At 48.1% G+C, this 20,984-nt stretch overlaps 1 protein-coding gene across 5 annotated transcripts; it reads left to right on the top strand.

Moving 5' to 3' along the window:
• The first annotated feature begins 12 nt into the window (after positions 1 to 12).
• Positions 13 to 20,575, top strand: LOC106572708 (isocitrate dehydrogenase [NAD] subunit gamma, mitochondrial-like). 5 transcript variants are annotated; one of them, XM_014147113.2, is made up of 14 exons: positions 13 to 115; positions 265 to 380; positions 657 to 710; positions 1,979 to 1,990; positions 2,166 to 2,263; positions 4,078 to 4,187; positions 4,721 to 4,781; positions 8,815 to 8,947; positions 9,100 to 9,233; positions 14,358 to 14,460; positions 14,719 to 14,865; positions 15,245 to 15,339; positions 15,479 to 15,539; positions 17,236 to 20,575. In XM_014147113.2, the coding sequence occupies exons 2-14, from the start codon at positions 300 to 302 to the stop codon at positions 17,335 to 17,337; spliced, it is 1,191 nt and encodes a 396-aa protein (XP_014002588.1). In that variant the 5' UTR covers positions 13 to 115; positions 265 to 299; the 3' UTR covers positions 17,338 to 20,575. The 5 variants fall into 5 exon arrangements, with proteins under 5 accessions (XP_014002588.1, XP_014002589.1, XP_014002590.1 ...); XM_014147114.2 differs by lacking the exon at positions 1,979 to 1,990 and having other exon boundaries at positions 20 to 115; XM_014147115.2 differs by lacking the exon at positions 657 to 710 and having other exon boundaries at positions 20 to 115.
• Positions 20,576 to 20,984: the final 409 nt, after the last annotated feature.

Here is a 20,984-nt window from a genome sequence, read left to right on the forward strand (position 1 = left end):
TTATGGTGCCTCCATGCGTCATACATTTTGTTCATGTTATGAAGGGGGGAATATCACCACCCAATTAATTACATAAACTATATTACGGAGGCAGAATGGATTACAAAATTATATGGTAAACTGACTTATGAACAGCTCGAGCTCTAATGTGGCAATATTATTCCATAGAATTGGGAATTAGAATAGTAATAATTATTAGTAATTTAATAATGCATATAATAGGATCTCTATCGATTCTTCTCTCTGTTGTGTGGGCACGAGCAGATGCGCGGTTACGGCATTAGTCAGATTCCGTCAAGATGGCCGCCTCCAGTGCAGTGATATCAATGTCCAAAATCATTAAACCCATTTGGGGTGGACGGTTGGCAACGACAGCAAAAGTAAGACAGAGTTTGTGATTCACAGTTATGCTGGTAAATAAACTACATACAACATGATTGAGAGAAATTGTGTTTCTGGACTAGAATACAAGGTCATTTCTGGTTAGCTAGTCTGCTGGTTAGGCATCAGCAAGAAGCGCATGTCAGTGTCAGTGATAACCAATATCTCTCCCTTCGCTACTTTCTCATTTGACATTCATACGGTATACTGTATTGTTGCTTATCTCTAGAAAGACCCAAAGGGACTCATGTTGAGTTATCTGTCCTGTTCTTCAGTTTTCTGAGGTGTTTGGAGCCACCGTGAGCAGTCGCAGAGAGAAGTCAACAGTAGTGAGTGCCATCTTGGAAACTGCATCAGATAGGCTGTCTGTGGTGGTTTGAGTAGGCCTACTGTATCTACATCTGGTGAATGTGCAGAGATTCCAGTTACATGGAAACCAACCCGATGTGGAATTGCGTTGAATTCTACTTCAGGCAGAAATGAGCGTTAAATACAATCAAATGTTAGCTCACTTTAGGGTGGTCCTTTTGCAGGTAGGAATGTGAGACAATATAGTAACAGGAAAGTATAATTAAATCAACGTTTCAAAGCGCTGGTAGTGTGTTGAGATTTCTATCACCTCGTGCATGTGCACAATATGAAAATACATGCACGCCACGCATGCGTACTTGAGCTCCTGTAAGTGTTTACATGCTTCAGATGATAGAAATGTGAACGCACTACCAGCACTTTGATAAGGTGATTTAATTATAATTTCCTGTGGATATATTGTCTCACATTCCTACCGCCTAAAGGACCAACTACACAGACAACCGTTAAAATATAATTTTATTCAATATTCTGGCTCGTAGAGCTTGTGTGAGGAGATTTTCCAAGCCATGGCATTAATCTAACTATGAACTAGACCTATCACAGTCTGATTGTCAGGCAAAGGTCACAGTAGCTAGCTGTCTGGCAGAGTGTGCAGAGATCACAGTAACTAGGCCTCTTACTTAAGCAATAAGGCAGTTCTTATGCGCAACGCGGAGTGCCTGGACACAGCCCTTAGCCGTGGTATATTGCCCATATACCACAAACCCCCGAGGTGCCTTATTACTAATATAAACTGGTTGGCAATGTAATTATAGCAGTAAAAATAAATGTTTTGTCATACCCGTGGTATACCACGACTGTCAGCCAATCAGCATTCAGGGCTCGAACCAACCAGTTTATAATGTGCACTTTAGGCACATGATGAGTTGCCAAGTACACTTGACTGTCAGAAATCACAAGGCTTGTTTGCTGTCAAGTATGCCTATTTGAGGCATGGTACTGGTGATGTAGCTAGCCTATTCAGGTATCTTACTATGAGCTTCTGCTTGGTATTGATTATTGTTTGGTTGATTTGGTGTGACAAAACTGGCTAGCTAACTAACTCTGTTGTCACTTTTTAGGCTGAGCATTTTTAATCTGATCCAGGACTCCCCTCCCCCCTCTAGGAAGATGGGATCATTAATGAGCTAGCAATCTGAGGTGTAGGGTAACTGTTTGTTTTCTGGTGCTTTGCTAATCTCTCACTGTATTGTTCTGCTTTTCCGGCCGTTTCTACAACTAATAGGGACAAATCATTGTAAGTACCGCGTTGCATTGCATCACCGTACATCACATTCCCACGTTACACATCACACACAAAACGCCTTATTCACACCATTGGCACACAGCCATAGTTTGATTTGCTTTTGGTGCAGCCTGGTAACTCTGACAGAAATGTGTGCAAGGATAACAAAATCATTTATGCATTTCAGCCCCCTCCTGCGAAGTATGGCGGCAGACACACTGTAACTCTGATACCTGGAGATGGTATTGGACCAGAACTGCTCAATCACGTAAAGGAGCTCTTCAGGTCAGTCAAATATGCTTTATAACAGTCTATAACGTGTTTATAAGCTGTTATTCGCACCTCATCAACATCTTATAAACACATTGCCACTAATATGTCCCTGGTAGCTCTTAAGGTCTGCTAATTGTATTATAACTGGTCATAGCATTCATGGCTTATAAACACTTATAACAGTTCATTCATTTAACAGTTTATTTAATGGATACTTCAGGATTTTATCTACTTGTCCAGAGTCAGATGAACTCATGGATACAATTGGCTTTAGCGCAATGACTTGAAGTCTGTGGTATCTACTAGCAACTTCCTTCAAACTGCACGCAGAGAATTTTTCTTTTTATTTATTTAAATAAATTCATGAGGCCCTAATCTATGGATTTCACATGACTGGGAATACAGATATGTAACTGTTGGTCACAGATACCTTTAAAAAAAAAAAAAGTTTGGGGCATGGATCACAAAACCATTCAGTATCTGGTGCGAAGTTGCTTGATATTGGCGGGAACTGAAATACGCTGTCGTATATGTTGATCCAGAGCATCCCAAACATGCTCAGTGGGTGACAAGTCTGGTGAGTATGCAGGCCATGGAAGAACTGGGAATTGTGTACAGATCCTTGTGTCATGGGGCTGTACATTATCATGCTGAAACATGACGTGGTAACGGCGGATGAATGGCACAACAATTGGCCTCGATAAAATGCAATTGTGTTTGTTGTTGGTAGCTTATGCCTGCCCATACCATAACCCCACCTCCACCATGTGGTACTCTGTTCACAACATTGACATCAGCAAACCGCTTAACCCACACGACACCAGTCACGCTGTTTTCTATCTGCCTGGTACAGTTGACACCGGGGTTCAGCTGTGAAGAGCACACTTCTCCAGAATGCCACTGGACATCGAAGATGAGCATTTTCCCACTGAAGTCGGCTACGACACAGAATTACAGTCAGGTCAACACCCTGGTGAGGACAACGAGCACACAGATGCGCCTCCCTGAGACGGTTTCTGACTGTTTGTGCAGAAATTATTTGGTTGTGCAAACCCACAGTTTCATCAGCTGTCCGGGTGGCTGGTCTCAGACAATCCCGCAGGTGAAGAAGCCGGATATGGAGGTACTGGTCTGCAGTGGTTACACGTGGTCTGCGGTTGTGAGGCAGGTTGGATGTACTGCCAAATTCTCTAAAACAACGTTTGTGGCTTATGGTAGAGAAATGAACATTCAATTATCTGGCAACATCTCTGGTGGACATTCCTGCAGTCAGCATGACAATAGCACACTCCTTCAACTTGAGACCTCTGTGACATTGTGTTGTGTGACAAAACTGCACATTTTAGTGGCCTTTTATTGTCCCCAGCATAAGGTGCACCTGTGTAATGATCATGCTGTTTAATCAGTTTCTTGATATGCCAGACCTGTAAATTGGATGGATTTTCTTGGCAAATGAGAAATGCTCACTAACAGGGATGTAAACACAAATTGAGTGAAATAATCTGGTTGTGCATATGGAAAACGTCTGGGATATTTTATTTCAGCTCAAGAAACATCTGACCAACACTTTACATGTTGCGTTTATATTTTTGTTCAGTGTAGATAAAGGGCATCATTGCCCAAATCCTGAAGTGTCCCTTTAAATGCGTTGGAATGGTAGTGAGTGGCTACCTTGTTCCAAGTTCATAACAGGATATTCACAGCTTATAAACACATAGACATCAATATGTCTCATGCCCATAGTTGTACAGTACAACCAATGAGTTGAGGTAGAATGACTGAGTCGTTGGGTTGTCCTTCCCATATTGTGTTAATGTGCTCTATAGGTTCAGCTGTGTACCTGTGGACTTTGAGGTTGTGAACGTCAGCTCAGCTACCGAGGATGACGTCAACAACGCCATCACAGCCATCCGCCGTAACGGAGTGGCCCTCAAAGGTAGGAGAAACTGTAGAATCCATGGAAAGGCCTTGGAAGCTCTAACGCTGGCAATTTGACTAGTGAACTCATGGGTACATTTGCAATGGCTGCCAGTCCACCCATTTATGCCATCATTAACTTGAATGAGCAAGGCACTTTCTATGGGAGAAATACTGAAGTGATTTTGTACTAAAATTGTAGGCAGCTTCTAGTTATTTAATCCTGTTGTCCATTAACTGCAGCTGTGTCAGTCACTGCGTCATATGATAAGTTGTGTGTCTGTATTCTATAGCAGGGTTTCCCAAACTCGGTCCTGGCGACCCCCCCCCCCCCCGGTGCACATTTTGGTTTTTGCTCCAGCACTACACAGCTGATTCAAATGATCAAAGCTTGACATTGAGTTGATTTTTTAAATCAGCTGTGTAGTGCTAGGGCTAAAACCACTAAACATACACCACTTAGGGTCCCCAGGACTGAGTTTGGGAAACACTGTTCTATAGAATGCCTATAAAACAGTCAACATGCTTATGTTTTTGTTTGTGTGTTTGTAGGTAACATTGAGACCCTCCACACCCTGCCTGCTTCCCACAAGTCCAGAAACAACCTCCTCCGGTAAGTAAAGGTTTCTATTCAATCGTTTATTTAAAAAAGACAGAGGACCTCTTCCTTGAGTGCTCTGTTGCTGCTAACGGGGCACCTATCTCTATCCCAAATGGTCCTCTGTAGCTTTCTCTGTCCAGCCCTGTCAGCTTACACCGTCTCCCCCATCTCTCTGTCCTGTCAGCTTACACTGTCTCCCCCATCTCTCTGTCCAGCCCTGTCAGCTTACACCGTCTCCCCCATCTCTCTGTCCTGTCAGCTTACACTGTCTCCCCATCTCTCTGTCCAGCCCTGTCAGCTTACACTGTCTCCCCCATCTCTCTGTCCTGTCAGCTTACACTGTCTCCACCATCTCTCTGTCCAGCCCTCCTGTCAGCTTACACTGTCTCCCCCGTCTCTCTGTCCAGCCCTGTCAGCTTACACTGTCTCCCCCATCTCTCTGTCCCCTGTCAGCTTACACTGTCTCCCCATCTCTCTGTCCTGTCAGCTTACACTGTCTCCCCCATCTCTCTGTCCTGTCAGCTTACACTGTCTCCCCCGTCTCTCTGTCCTGTCAGCTTACACTGTCTCCCCCATCTCTCTGTCCTGTCAGCTTACACCGTCTCCCCCATCTCTCTTTCCTGTCAGCTTACACTGTCTCCCCCATCTCTCTGTCCAGTCCTGTCAGCTTACACTGTCTCACCCATCTCTCTGTCCTGTCAGCTTACACTGTCTCCCCCATCTCTCTGTCCTGTCAGCTTACACTGTCTCCCCCATCTCTCTGTCCAGTCCTGTCAGCTTACACTGTCTCCCCCATCTCTCTGTCCTGTCAGCTTACACTGTCTCCCCCATCTCTCTGTCCTGTCAGCTTACACTGTCTCCCCCATCTCTCTGTCCTGTCAGCTTACACTGTCTCCCCCATCTCTCTGTCCAGTCCTGTCAGTTTACACTGTCTCCACCATCTCTCTGTCCAGCCCTGTCAGCTTACACTGTCTCCCCCATCTCTCTGTCCTGTCAGCTTACACTGTCTCCCCCATCTCTCTGTCCAGTCCTGTCAGCTTACACTGTCTCCCCCATCTCTCTGTCCAGCCCTGTCAGCTTACACTGTCTCCCCCATCTCTCTGTCCTGTCAGCTTACACTGTCTCCACCATCTCTCTGTCCTGTCAGCTTACACTGTCTCCACCATCTCTCTGTCCAGCCCTGTCAGCTTACACTGTCTCCCCCATCTCTCTGTCCTGTCAGCTTACACTGTCTCCACCATCTCTCTGTCCTGTCAGCTTACACTGTCTCCCCCATCTCTCTGTCCTGTCAGCTTACACTGTCTCCCCCATCTCTCTGTCCAGCCCTGTCAGCTTACACTGTCTCCCCCATCTCTCTGTCCTGTCAGCTTACACTGTCTCCACCATCTCTCTGTCCAGCCCTGTCAGCTTACACTGTCTCCCCCATCTCTCTGTCCTGTCAGCTTACACTGTCTCCACCATCTCTCTGTCCAGACCTGTCAGCTTACACTGTCTCCCCCATCTCTCTGTCCTGTCAGCTTACACTGTCTCCCCCATCTCTCTGTCCAGCCCTGTCAGCTTACACTGTCTCCCCCGTCTCTCTGTCCAGCCCTGTCAGCTTACACTGTCTCCCCCATCTCTCTGTCCAGCCCTGTCAGCTTACACTGTCTCCCCCGTCTCTCTGTCCTGTCAGCTTACACTGTCTCCCCCATCTCTCTGTCCAGCCCTGTCAGCTTACACTGTCTCCCCCATCTCTCTGTCCAGCCCTGTCAGCTTACACTGTCTCCCCCATCTCTCTGTCCTGTCAGCTTACACTGTCTCCCCATCTCTCTGTCCAGCCCTGTCAGCTTACACTGTCTCCCCATCTCTCTGTCCTGTCAGCTTACACTGTCTCCCCCATCTCTCTGTCCAGCCCTGTCAGCTTACACTGTCTCCCCCATCTCTCTGTCCAGTCCTGTCAGCTTGCACTGTCTCCCCCATCTCTCTGTCCTGTCAGCTTACACTGTCTCCCCCATCTCTCTGTCCTGTCAGCTTACACTGTCTCCCCATCTCTCTGTCCAGCCCTGTCAGCTTACACTGTCTCCCCCATCTCTCTGTCCTGTCAGCTTACACTGTCTCCCCCATCTCTCTGTCCAGCCCTGTCAGCTTACACTGTCTCCCCCGTCTCTCTGTCCAGCCCTGTCAGCTTACACTGTCTCTCCCATCTCTCTGTCCAGCCCTGTCAGCTTACACTGTCTCCCCCGTCTCTCTGTCCTGTCAGCTTACACTGTCTCCCCCATCTCTCTGTCCAGCCCTGTCAGCTTACACTGTCTCCCCCATCTCTCTGTCCAGCCCTGTCAGCTTACACTGTCTCCCCCATCTCTCTGTCCTGTCAGCTTACACTGTCTCCCCCATCTCTCTGTCCAGCCCTGTCAGCTTACACTGTCTCCCCCATCTCTCTTTCCAGTCCTGTCAGCTTACACTGTCTCCCCCATCTCTCTGTCCAGTCCTGTCAGCTTACACTGTCTCCCCCATCTCTCTCTGTCCTGTCAGCTTACACTGTCTCCCCCATCTCTCTGTCCAGCCCTGTCAGCTTACACTGTCTCCCCCATCTCTCTGTCCAGCCCTGTCAGCTTACACTGTCTCCCCCATCTCTCTGTCCTGTCAGCTTACACTGTCTCCCCCATCTCTCTGTCCAGCCCTGTCAGCTTACACTGTCTCCCCCATCTCTCTTTCCAGTCCTGTCAGCTTACACTGTCTCCCCCATCTCTCTGTCCAGTCCTGTCAGCTTACACTGTCTCCCCCATCTCTCTGTCCTGTCAGCTTACACTGTCTCCCCCATCTCTCTGTCCAGCCCTGTCAGCTTACACTGTCTCCCCCATCTCTCTGTCCAGCCCTGTCAGCTTACACTGTCTCCCCCATCTCTCTGTCCTGTCAGCTTACACTGTCTCCCCCATCTCTCTGTCCTGTCAGCTTACACTGTCTCCCCCATCTCTCTGTCCAGCCCTGTCAGCTTACACTGTCTCCCCCATCTCTCTGTCCAGCCCTGTCAGCTTACACTGTCTCCCCCATCTCTCTGTCCAGCCCTGTCAGCTTACACTGTCTCCCCATCTCTCTGTCCAGTCCTGTCAGCTTACACTGTCTCCCCCATCTCTCTGTCCTGTCAGCTTACACTGTCTCCCCCATCTCTCTGTCCTGTCAGCTTACACTGTCTCCCCATCTCTCTGTCCAGTCCTGTCAGCTTACACTGTCTCCCCCATCTCTCTGTCCTGTCAGCTTACACTGTCTCCCCCATCTCTCTGTCCAGCCCTGTCAGCTTACACTGTCTCCCCCATCTCTCTGTCCAGCCCTGTCAGCTTACACTGTCTCCCCCATCTCTCTGTCCAGTCCTGTCAGCTTGCACTGTCTCCCCCATCTCTCTGTCCTGTCAGCTTACACTGTCTCCCCCATCTCTCTGTCCTGTCAGCTTACACTGTCTCCCCCATCTCTCTGTCCAGCCCTGTCAGCTTACACTGTCTCCCCCATCTCTCTGTCCAGCCCTGTCAGCTTACACTGTCTCCCCCATCTCTCTGTCCAGCCCTGTCAGCTTACACTGTCTCCCCCATCTCTCTGTCCAGTCCTGTCAGCTTGCACTATCTCCCCCATCTCCCTGTCCAGTCCTGTCAGCTTACACTGTCTCCCCCATCTCTCTGTCCAGCCCTGTCAGCTTACACCGTCTCCCCCATCTCTCTGTCCAGCCCTGTCAGCTTACACTGTCTCCCCCATCTCTCTGTCCAGCCCTGTCAGCTTGCACTGTCTCCCCCATCTCTCTGTCCTGTCAGCTTACACTGTCTCCCCCATCTCTCTGTCCAGCCCTGTCAGCTTACACCGTCTCCCCCATCTCTCTGTCCAGCCCTGTCAGCTTACACTGTCTCCCCCATCTCTCTGTCCTGTCAGCTTACACTGTCTCCCCCATCTCTCTGTCCAGCCCTGTCAGCTTACACTGTCTCCCCCATCTCTCTGTCCAGTCCTGTCAGCTTACACTGTCTCCCCCATCTCTCTGTCCAGTCCTGTCAGCTTACACCGTCTCTGTCTCTCTGTCCCACAGCACCAGTCTGGACCTGTATGCCAACGTCATGCACTGTAAATCCCTCCCTGGAGTTCAGACTCGCCACAACAACATTGACATCATGATCATCAGGGAGAACACTGAGGGAGAGTACAGCAGTCTGGAGCATGAGGTTAGACGCACACAGGCACACATGCACATGCACAGGCAGACACACACACTCACTTTTACTCCCTCAACTCATCCCTTCGTGTTCTTCCATTCACACTCTTTGCTGTAAATAACCTGCATGAACATCCCTCTCTCCTTCCCTTCGTCCTGTAGAGTGTATCAGGGGTGGTGGAGTGTCTCAAGATCATCACCCGGACTAACTCCCTGAGAATCGCTGAGTATGCCTTTAAATTGGCCCGGGAGAAAGGTCGCAAGAGGGTCACTGCAGTTCATAAGGCCAACATCATGTAAGTCATTTAGTCAGTGACAGTAGGTCATTTAGTCAGTGACGGCAGGTCATTTAGTCAGTGACGGCAGGTCATTTAGTCAGTGACGGCAGGTCATTTAGTCAGTGACGGCAGGTCATTTAGTCAGTGACGGCAGGTCATTTAGTCAGTGACGGCAGGTCATTTAGTCAGTGACGGCAGGTCATTTAGTCAGTGACGGCAGGTCATTTAGTCAGTGACAGTAGGTCATTTAGTCAGTGACGGCAGGTCAGTCAGTCAGTGACGGCAGGTCAGGTCAGTCAGTCAGTGACGGCAGGTCAGGTCAGTCAGTCAGTGACGGCAGGTCAGGTCAGTCAGTCAGTGACGGCAGGTCAGGTCAGTCAGTCAGTGACGGCAGGTCAGGTCAGTCAGTCAGTGACGGCAGGTCAGGTCGGTCAGTCAGTGACGGCAGGTCAGGTCAGTCGGTCAGTGACGGCAGGTCAGGTCAGTCAGTCAGTGACGGCAGGTCAGGTCGGTCAGTCGGTGACGGCAGGTCAGGTCAGTCAGTCAGTGACGGCAGGTCAGGTCAGTCAGTCAGTGACGGCAGGTCAGGTCAGTCAGTCAGTGACGGTAGGTCAGGTCAGTCAGTCAGTGACGGCAGGTCAGGTCGGTCAGTCAGTGACGGCAGGTCAGTCAGTCAGTCAGTGACGTCAGGTCAGGTCAGTCAGTCAGTGACGTCAGGTCAGGTCAGTCAGTCAGTGACGGCAGGTCAGGTCAGTCAGTCAGTGACGGCAGGTCAGGTCAGTCAGTCAGTGACGGCAGGTCAGGTCAGTCAGTCAGTGACGGCAGGTCAGGTCAGTCAGTCAGTGACGGCAGGTCAGGTCAGTCAGTCAGTGACGGCAGGTCAGTCAGTTAGTGACGGCAGGTCATTTAGTCAGTCAGTGACGTCAGGTCAGTCAGTCAGTCAGTGACGTCAGGTCAGGTCAGTCAGTCAGTGACGTCAGGTCAGGTCAGTCAGTCAGTGACGTCAGGTCAGGTCAGTCAGTCAGTGACGTCAGGTCAGTCAGTCAGTGACGGCAGGTCAGGTCAGTCAGTCAGTGACGGCAGGTCAGGTCAGTCAGTCAGTGACGGCAGGTCAGTCAGACAGTGACGGCAGGTCAGTCAGTCAGTGACGTCAGGTCAGTCAGTCAGTGACGGCAGGTCAGTCAGTCAGTGACGGCAGGTCAGTCAGTCAGTGACGGCAGGTCGGTCAGTCAGTCAGTGACGGCAGGTCGGTCAGTCAGTCAGTGACGGCAGGTCGGTCAGTCAGTCAGTGACGGCAGGTCGGTCAGTCAGTCAGTGACGGCAGGTCGGTCAGTCAGTCAGTGACGGCAGGTCGGGTCAGTCAGTCGGTGACGGCAGGTCGGGTCAGTCAGTCAGTGACGGCAGGTCGGTCAGTCAGTCAGTGACGGCAGGTCGGTCAGTCAGTCAGTGACGGCAGGTCGGGTCAGTCAGTCAGTGACGGCCGGTCGGTCAGTCAGTCAGTGACGGCAGGTCGGTCAGTCAGTCAGTGACGGCAGGTCGGTCAGTCAGTCAGTGACGGCAGGTCAGGTCAGTCAGTCAGTGACGGCAGGTCAGGTCAGTCAGTCAGTGACGGCAGGTCAGGTCAGTCAGTCAGTGACGGCAGGTCAGGTCAGTCGGTCAGTGACGGCAGGTCAGGTCAGTCAGTCAGTGACGGCAGGTCAGGTCAGTCGGTCAGTGACGGCAGGTCAGGTCAGTCAGTGACGGCAGGTCAGGTCAGTCGGTCAGTGACGGCAGGTCAGGTCAGTCAGTCGGTGACGGCAGGTCAGGTCAGTCAGTCAGTGACGGCAGGTCAGGTCAGTCAGTCAGTGACGGCAGGTCAGGTCAGTCAGTCAGTGACGGCAGGTCAGTCAGTCAGTCAGTGACGTCAGGTCAGGTCAGTCAGTCAGTGACGTCAGGTCAGGTCAGTCAGTCAGTGACGGCAGGTCAGGTCAGTCAGTCAGTGACGGCAGGTCAGGTCAGTCAGTCAGTGACGTCAGGTCAGTCAGTCAGTGACGGCAGGTCAGGTCAGTCAGTCAGTGACGGCAGGTCAGGTCAGTCAGTCAGTGACGGCAGGTCAGTCAGTCAGTGACGGCAGGTCATTTAGTCAGTCAGTGACGTCAGGTCAGTCAGTCAGTCAGTGACGTCAGGTCAGGTCAGTCAGTCAGTGACGTCAGGTCAGGTCAGTCAGTCAGTGACGTCAGGTCAGGTCAGTCAGTCAGTGACGTCAGGTCAGGTCAGTCAGTCAGTGACGGCAGGTCAGGTCAGTCAGTCAGTGACGGCAGGTCAGGTCAGTCAGTCAGTGACGGCAGGTCAGGTCAGTCAGTCAGTGACGGCAGGTCAGTCAGACAGTGACGGCAGGTCAGTCAGTCAGTGACGTCAGGTCAGTCAGTCAGTGACGGCAGGTCGGTCAGTCAGTCAGTGACGGCAGGTCGGTCAGTCAGTCAGTGACGGCAGGTCGGTCAGTCAGTCAGTGACGGCAGGTCGGTCAGTCAGTCAGTGACGGCAGGTCGGTCAGTCAGTCAGTGACGGCAGGTCGGTCAGTCAGTCAGTGACGGCAGGTCGGTCAGTCAGTCAGTGACGGCAGGTCGGTCAGTCAGTCAGTGACGGCAGGTCGGTCAGTCAGTCAGTGACGGCAGGTCGGTCAGTCAGTCAGTGACGGCAGGTCGGTCAGTCAGTCAGTGACGGCCGGTCGGTCAGTCAGTCAGTGACGGCAGGTCGGTCAGTCAGTCAGTGACGGCAGGTCAGGTCAGTCAGTCAGTGACGGCAGGTCAGGTCAGTCAGTCAGTGACGGCAGGTCAGGTCAGTCAGTCAGTGACGGCAGGTCAGGTCAGTCAGTCAGTGACGGCAGGTCAGGTCAGTCAGTCAGTGACGGCAGGTCAGGTCAGTCAGTCAGTGACGGCAGGTCAGGTCAGTCAGTCAGTGACGGCAGGTCAGGTCAGTCAGTCAGTGACGGCAGGTCAGGTCAGTCAGTCAGTGACGGCAGGTCAGGTCAGTCAGTCAGTGACGGCAGGCCAGGTCAGTCAGTCAGTCAGTGACGGCAGGTCAGTCAGTTAGTGACGCCAGGCCAGGTCAGTCAGTCAGTGACGGCAGGTCAGTCAGTCAGTCAGTGACGGCAGGTCAGTCAGTCAGTCAGTGACGGCAGGTCAGGTCAGTCAGTCAGTGACGCCAGGTCAGGTCAGTCAGTCAGTGACGCCAGGCCAGGTCAGTCAGTCAGTGACGGCAGGTCAGTCAGTCAGTGACGGCAGGTCGGTCAGTCAGTCAGTGACGGCAGGTCAGGTCAGTCAGTCAGTGACGGCAGGTCAGGTCAGTCAGTCAGTGACGGCAGGTCAGGTCAGTCAGTCAGTGACGTCAGGTCAGTCAGTCAGTGACGGCAGGCCAGGTCAGTCAGTCAGTGACGTCAGGTCAGTCAGTCAGTGACGTCAGGTCAGTCAGTCAGTGACGGCAGGTCAGTCAGTCAGTGAGGTGTCTATGTATTCCACTAGATGTGTGTTATAATGACTTACATTCTGAGTGCTTTGGGGCTACGGTCCAAATCTCTACCCTTTTCCCCAAATTGTGCACTCGTTCACGCCGCCTCATAGATTTTTAAAGGAAACATTTGTGTAACAAATATGGTGGAAACTGACCCCGCCCCCTAGCCCATGTGTACGCTATTCCAATGCTTTGAAAAGCATGAGGTGAAGTGAACAAGTCAAGTGCACACTTCCAGAAGAAGTCAGAATGCAACCAATGTACAGTACCAGTCAAAAGTTTGGACACACCTACTCATTCAAGGGTTTTTCTTTATTTTTACTATTTTCTACATTGTAGAATAACAGTGACGACCTCAACTATGAAATAACACATATGGAATCATGTAGTAACCAAAAAAGTGTTAAACAAATCAAAATATATTTTATATTTGAGATTCTTCAAATAACCATCCTTTGCCTTGATGGCAGCTTTGCACACTCTTGGAATTCTCTCATCCAGCTTCATGAGGAATGCATTTTCAACAGTCTTGAAGGAGTTCCCACATATGCTGAGCACTTTTCCTTCAGTCTGCGGTCCAACTCATCCTAAACCATCTCAATTGGGTTGAGGTCGGGTGATTGTGGAGGTCCGGTACTCTGATGCAACACTCCATCCCTCTCCTTCTTGGTCAAATAGCCTTTACACAGCCTGGAGGTGTGTTTTGGGTCATTGTCCTGTTGAAAAACAAATGATAGTCCCACTAAGTGCAAACCAGATGGGATGGCGTATCGCTGCAGATTACTGTGGTAGCCATGCTGGTTAAGTGTGCCTTGAATTCTAAATAAATCACTGATAGTGTCACCAGCAAAGCACCATCACACCTCCTCCTCCATGCTTCACGGTGGGAACCACACATGCGGAGATCATCCGTTTCACCTCTTCTGCGTCTTACAAAGATACGGCGGTTGGAACCAAAAAGCTCAAAATTGGACTCATCAGACCAAAGGACAGATTTCCACCAGTCTAATGTCCATTGCTCGTGTTTCTTGGCCCAAGCAAGTCTTCTTATTGGTGTCCTTTAGTAGCGGTTTCTTTGCAGCAATTCAACCATGAAGGCCTGATTCACGTAGTCTCCTCTGAACAGTTGATGTTGAGATGTGTCTGTTACTTGAACTCTGTGAACCATTTATTTGGGCTGCAATCTGAGGTCCTCCATGAGAGCCAGTTTCATCATAGCGCTTGATGGTTTTTGCGACTGCACTTGAAGAAACTTTAAAAGTTCTTGACATTTTCCGGATTGACTGACCTTCATGTTTAAAGTAATGAAGGACTGTCGTTTCTCTTTGCTTATTTGAGCTGTTCTTGCCATAATAATAGTGAAAATAAAGAAAAACCAAACTTTTGACTGGTACTGTATATATTTTTCTTGGCCCATACACCTCTTCATACACCTCTTCATACACCTCTTCATACACCTCTTCAGAGGACGTTTTTTGTTGTTGTTACTTTTACATGGTATTTTTTTTATATTTTTTTTACAAAGTAGTTACATAGCAAGATATAGTTTTTTCATATACATTACATTTGGATAGATAGTACTCAGACCAATCCGGTATACATTACTTATATTACAACCAAGGTGTTGAACATCCTGTTTTCTCTCCTTCACAGGAAGCTGGGCGATGGTCTGTTCCTGCAGTGCTGTCGAGAGGTGGCTGCTGGGTACCCTGACATTGCCTTCGACGCCATGATAGTCGACAACACCACCATGCAGGTATGAAAATCAATGCTCTCTTTATGATAGAGGCACACCAGTAAGTTTTAGCCTGGTCTCATATCTGTTTGCGCTGACTCGCCAACTCCTGCGGTCTTTGATATTGCCATGAGTTGGCACTTGGCGAGACAGCAGAAACAGATCTGGGACCAGGCAAAGAAGGTTCATATCCCTGCTTTTAAATATCTTTTAAGTCTGTTTTGTCTGTGTTACTACTGCTTATTGGTGTTGTTAACCTATCCCTCTCTCATTCCCTAGCTGGTGTCTAAGCCCCAGCAGTTTGACGTTATGGTGATGCCCAACCTGTATGGTAATGTGGTTAGCAACGTGTGTGCTGGCCTGGTGGGAGGACCAGGCCTGGTGCCAGGGGCCAACTATGGCCGTGACTATGCTGTCTTCGAAACGGTCAGTCCAGTGGGCACCTGTAGTGTCCACAACTCTGATAATATAATATTATGCTTCCACAGTGGTTTATTGAGATGCCCCAACAACAAACAATGTTTCGATCCCATTGGGATCGATGAATACTAATGTAAAATTCATATTTCATTTTTTTAAATTTTTTTAATATAAATTAGCAACAATGTATAAAAACCTGTTTTTTATTTGTTAATATGGCGTATTTTGTGTAGATTGATGGGGGGGGAAAAAACCAACAATAATTCATTTTAAAATAAGGCTGTAACTTAACAAAATGTGTAAAAAGTAAAGTGGTCTGAATACTTTCCGAATGCACTGTATATCATTGATCTCGCAATATGCTCTTTCTCTATATGTCTCTCAGGCCACCAGGAACACAGGGAAGAGTATTGCTGACAGGAACATTGCTAACCCCACTGCCATGCTACTGGCCAGCTGCATGATGCTGGATCACCTCAAGTGAGTTCACCTTGCGTAGTCTAATGAAGGTGATGTTTCTAAACCATGACGATGTGTATGTACTGTATAATCTGAGCTGCGGTCGACTTGTTGGACAGAACAGAGGGTATGAAAGTCATTGTCCTTCTGTGTGTCTCAGGCTCCACGATTATGCCACTATGATCAGGAATGCGGTCCTTACGACCATGAACGAGACTCAGGTAAGTCAAGTCCTCTCACCTCACTGCACACTTGTCACTATGCGCAATACACTGACCTGCTCAGTACTCTAACCTGACCTGCCCAGTACTCTCACCTGACCTTCCCAGTACTCTCACCTGACCTTCCCAGTACTCTCACCTGACCTTCCCAGTACTCTCACCTGACCTGCCCAGTACTCTCACCTGACCTTCCCAGTACTCTCACCTGACCTTCCCAGTACTCTCACCTGACCTGCCCAGTACTCTCACCTGACCTGCCCAGTACTCTCGCCTGACCTGCCCAGTACTCTCACCTGACCTTCCCAGTACTCTCACCTGACCTTCCCAGTACTCTCACCTGACCTGCCCAGTACTCTCACCTGACCTGCCCAGTACTCTCACCTGACCTGCCCAGTACTCTCACCTGACCTGCCCAGTACTCTCACCTGACCTTCCCAGTACTCTCACCTGACCTGCCCAGTACTCTCACCTGACCTTCCCAGTACTCTCACCTGACCTGCCCAGTACTCTCACCTGACCTTCCCAGTACTCTCACCTGACCTGCCCAGTACTCTCACCTGACCTGCCCAGTACTCTCACCTGACCTTCCCAGTACTCTCACCTGACCTGCCCAGTACTCTCACCTGACCTTCCCAGTACTCTCGCCTGACCTGCCCAGTACTCTCACCTGACCTGCCCAGTACTCTCACCTGACCTGCCCAGTACTCTCACCTGACCTGCCCAGTACTCTCACCTGACCTGCCCAGTACTCTCACCTGACCTGCCCAGTACTCTCACCTGACCTTCCCAGTACTCTCACCTGACCTGCCCAGTACTCTCACCTGACCTGCCCAGTACTCTCACCTGACCTGCCCAGTACTCTCACCTGACCTGCCCAGTACTCTCGCCTGACCTGCCCAGTACTCTCGCCTGACCTGCCCAGTACTCTCGCCTGACCTTCCCAGTACTCTCGCCTGACCTGCCCAGTACTCTCGCCTGACCTGCCCAGTACTCTCGCCTGACCTGCCCAGTACTCTCGCCTGACTTGCCCAGTACTCTCACCTGACCTGCCCAGTACTCTCACCTGACCTTCCCAGTACTCTCGCCTGACCTGCCCAGTACTCTCACCTGACCTGCCCAGTACTCTCGCCTGACCTGCCCAGTACTCTCGCCTGACCTGCCCAGCACTCTCGCCTGATGTAACACCTGACTGCCTGCTCACCTCCTGAGAGACAGGTCTGGCCAGTTATCAACGGCGCACAGGCCAATAAAGAGCTACTCACATGTTTTTTAATTGTGTTAATATAGCTTGGCATTTCTCAAATTCATCTTTGACACTCTCTCTCTAGTCCAACCTGTAATCAAACATATGCTTCTCTATAGAGTCTCTTCTAGTGTACAAAATGTTGCTAATGTACCTACTGATTTATTACCTGTGTAGAATGCCTCTGAGTTGTCTGCAGAGAGGAGCTACAGGAGGATGGCCATTTTAATGAGCCCTATAGCTCCTCCCACCAGCATCCTCTAGATAAGTGTGATGGATAGTAATTCTGAGGCCTGTACAGGGGAGAGTGATGTTGCAGAATATTCTGAAAGAAATGTGTAGAACAACAATTGTGTTATTTCTGTTATCAACATTGTGAAATATTTCACCTCTGAATGTTGACCGAAGCAGGCAATGTGATTGGTATTACAGTATTTTATTATTCTCTTGCAGTTGCACACAGCTGACATCGGGGGGCAGGGCACCACCTCTGAGGTGGTTCAGGCAATCATGAGACACATCCAGAGCAAGGGGCCTCTCACCAGCGAGCTCTGAACATGCACTTCGACCACACACATCAAGTCAATGCTGCTGGATAACATACAAATACTTGGTGTGTCTCGTATATTTGAACAACTGTGTGCCATATGAGAGAGTGGGTGTGTGTTTGTGCATGTTTATTTCCATAGTAATGCTCCACCGTTGAGCAGTTTAGTCTTGTCTGTAAATACACACACACACACACACACACACACACACACACACACACACACACACACACACACACACACACACACACACACACACCTTTCAGATGAGCAGAGTTATTCATCACTTTACATTTGTACATTTTAGCAGACACTCTTATCCAGAGCAACTTATAGTAGTGAGTGCATACATTTTTGTACTGGTCCCCTGTGGGACTCGAACCCAAAACCCTGGTGTTGCAAGTGTTATGCTCTACCAGCTGAGCCACACAGGACCATGTTATCTTCTCCTCTGCATGCCTTTCATTCATTCATTCATTCATTCATTCATTCATGTCTGTCTCTTTCAATGTTATTTCAATTTAACACCCTTCTGTCTTTCCATAACCATTCTTTGGCTGTTTCAAACACATTTAACATTTGAGTGTAAACAAAGGAAGTAGGAGGCTCAAACTGCATCTGTAATAACATGCTGTAGTGAAGTAGTAACAGCTAGGATCTGTTTCTTGGGTTTAACTGCAGCACTTTCTAGCTACTCTGCTAGGTTCATCCTACATCCCAGGACATGATGGCCTAGACAGCAACACCTCCAGCTCCACTTAAACGTATTATATGTAGATAATGTGTTTGTGTGATTTATATTTGAGCGACTGTTTCTTAGGTATATCGGTTCACTGCAGACTTTTGTGAGACTTGAAACGGTTATACTGTCGACCTATTTTCCTAATTGCAATTTATCGTACAGTAGAAAAGAAAGTGTGTAAACGGTTATGTTTCGTACGGTACTGCACAGTGGCAGTTCTAGACCATTTCAACTGGGGGGGGCCAAGCTGGGGCCAGTTGTACTGTTAGAGGGGCCAGTTACATTAGACATTATTGTTGTCATATCGTTTTCTTCACTGGATTGCAGGCATTAGCAGGCAAAAGACCATGTTCATAATCATCATCGTTGCCACTGTCTAAAAACGGAAGTAAAAAAAAAAAACGATAGCAAAAACTTGTTATGTAAAACTTATTTCATACTCCACATTTAGGGGGGCCACAAGGGGGTCCAAAATTGTTGTCACAGGGGCACTGCCCCCCCCCCCAGAACCGCTAGTGGTACTGCAATGTTGCTGAAAGATTATAGACGGTTTTATGTTCTTCTCACAGTCCAGCGCTTAGCTTTACGTCTACAGGTAACCTGGCAGGTAGAAGCGCTGATTCAGGGGGGTTGGGTTACATTTTCTGTTGAATGCATTGTTGCACAACTTACAAGGTATCCCCCTTTCTCTGCCTCAAATCAAAGTTTATTTGTCACGTGTGCCGAATACAACAGGTGTAGACCTTACAGTGAAACGCTTACTTACAGGCTCTAACCAATAGTGCAAAAAAGGTATTAGGTGAACAATAGGCAAGTAAAGAAAGTAAAAAGACAGGCTATAAAAGTAGCGAGGCTACATACAGACACCGCTTAGTCAGGCTGATTGAGGTAGTATGCACATGTAGATATGGTTAAAGTGACTATGCATATATATGATGAACAGAGAGTAGCAATAGCGTAAAAGAGTGGGTGCCAGGACACAATGCACATAGCCCGGCTAGCCAATGTGCGGGAGCACTGGTTGGTCGGCCCAATTGAGGTAGTATGTACATGAATGTATAGTTAAAGCGACTATGCATATATGATAAACAGAGTAGCAGCAGCGTAAAAAGGGGGGTGGGGGGGCACTTTATCTGTGACTTTATCAGATTTATCTTTCCCACAGATACCAAAGTCTTATGATTTACCAATGTCCTTTTTGTGATCTTGAAATCAATTTAAGTACTCTTTAAGTACTCTTTAATTTGCCTTAAAGCTGCAATATGTCACTTTTTGGGCGACCTGACCAAATTCATGTGGAAATGTTATAAATGTAATTCTCGTTGAAAGCAAGTCTAAAAGACGTAGATCTGTTCTATGTGCGCTATTTCTATGCCTCCAGTTTTTAAGTTTTGTTTTTGCGTCTTTTACTTTCGGTTAGGTACACCAGCTGAAAATACAATATTTTTGTTTATGGAAAATATATTTCACAGCGGTTTAGATGGTACAATGATTCTCTACACTATACTAATTAGGTGAACTATTAGAATTTTAGCAACCAGGAAATGGCGGAGCGATTTCTGTGTAGTGCATCTGTAAGGTTTTTTGTTATACTGGTCTATAACTTCTCCTCTTTGTCTGTTAAAGACTGTGTCTTTATATGAACAACTCAGAACTGTACCCTGAAATATAATATGTTGATGTTATACTCTTTTATAGATATATATATTGTATTTCACTTGATCCAGTGGGGGGGAAATCATAATTGTAAACCAGAATTGCATATATCCCTGTATTAAAAAAAAACAACCATTGTGTTTGTGCCACAAATACCTAGTCTGAGTGTACAAACCATTAAGAACACCTTCCTAATATTGCGTTGCACCCCCTTTTACCCTCAGAATGTCTCAATTTGTCAGGGCATGGACTCTACAAGTTTTCAAGTGTTCCACAGGTCTGCTGGCCCATGTTGATTCCAATGCTTCCCACAGTTATTTCAAGTTGGCTGGATATCCTTTGGGTGGTGGACCACTCTTGATACACATGGGAAACTGTTGAGCATGAAAAACCCAGCAGCGTTACAGTTCTTGACACACTCAACCAGTGTGCCTGGCACCTACTACCATACCGTGTTCAACGGCATTTACATTTTTTGTATTCCCCATTCACCCTCAATGCCCCACATACACAATCTTTGTCTCAATTGTCTCAAGGCTTACAAATCCTTCTTTAACCTGTCTTATCCCCTTAATCTACAACGATTGAAGTGGATTTAACAGGTGACATCAGTAAGGGATCATAGACTGATCAAGTGAAAGCTATGTCATGGGAAGAGCTGGTGTTCTTAATGTTTTGTACACTGTGGGTATTTACCGTCTCTTAACTTAGTGGTTAAAATTTAGAGTAAACAGAGCACATTAAACTGCTAAATGAAATGGGATTTTTTTTTGCTTTCATATACTATAGCTGTGGCTGGATTAATGAAATTAGCATTGTTATTGATCAAATAAAAATGTATATCTTAGCCTACTTGTGTTACTTTGTTTTCAGGGGAAAGTCAGGACCCAAAACATTGTGCAGCGGTTGGTAATAAATCAATTTCAGTGCAATACAAGTTGTAACAAAGGAACAATCTCGATATCAGAGCAGGCAAATTCAAGAAATGCAACGCAAATGGCACCCTATTCCTTTTATAGTGCACTACCCTCTCAGAAACACAGAGTATCTGTTACCTGGAATGAAATAACCTTCAAATGCTTATTTAAAGAGCCGATATGGGATTGGTACATCTATTTTTAAATGGTTATTTGGATTAAATATAATTACATTTACATTACATTTAAGTAATTTAGCAGACGCTCTTATCCAGAGCGACTTACAAATTGGTGCATTCACCTTATGATATCCAGTGGAACAACCACTTTACAATCGTG

Source organism: Salmo salar, chromosome ssa15, assembly GCF_905237065.1.
Source record: "Salmo salar chromosome ssa15, Ssal_v3.1, whole genome shotgun sequence".
Taxonomy (NCBI): domain Eukaryota; kingdom Metazoa; phylum Chordata; class Actinopteri; order Salmoniformes; family Salmonidae; genus Salmo; species Salmo salar.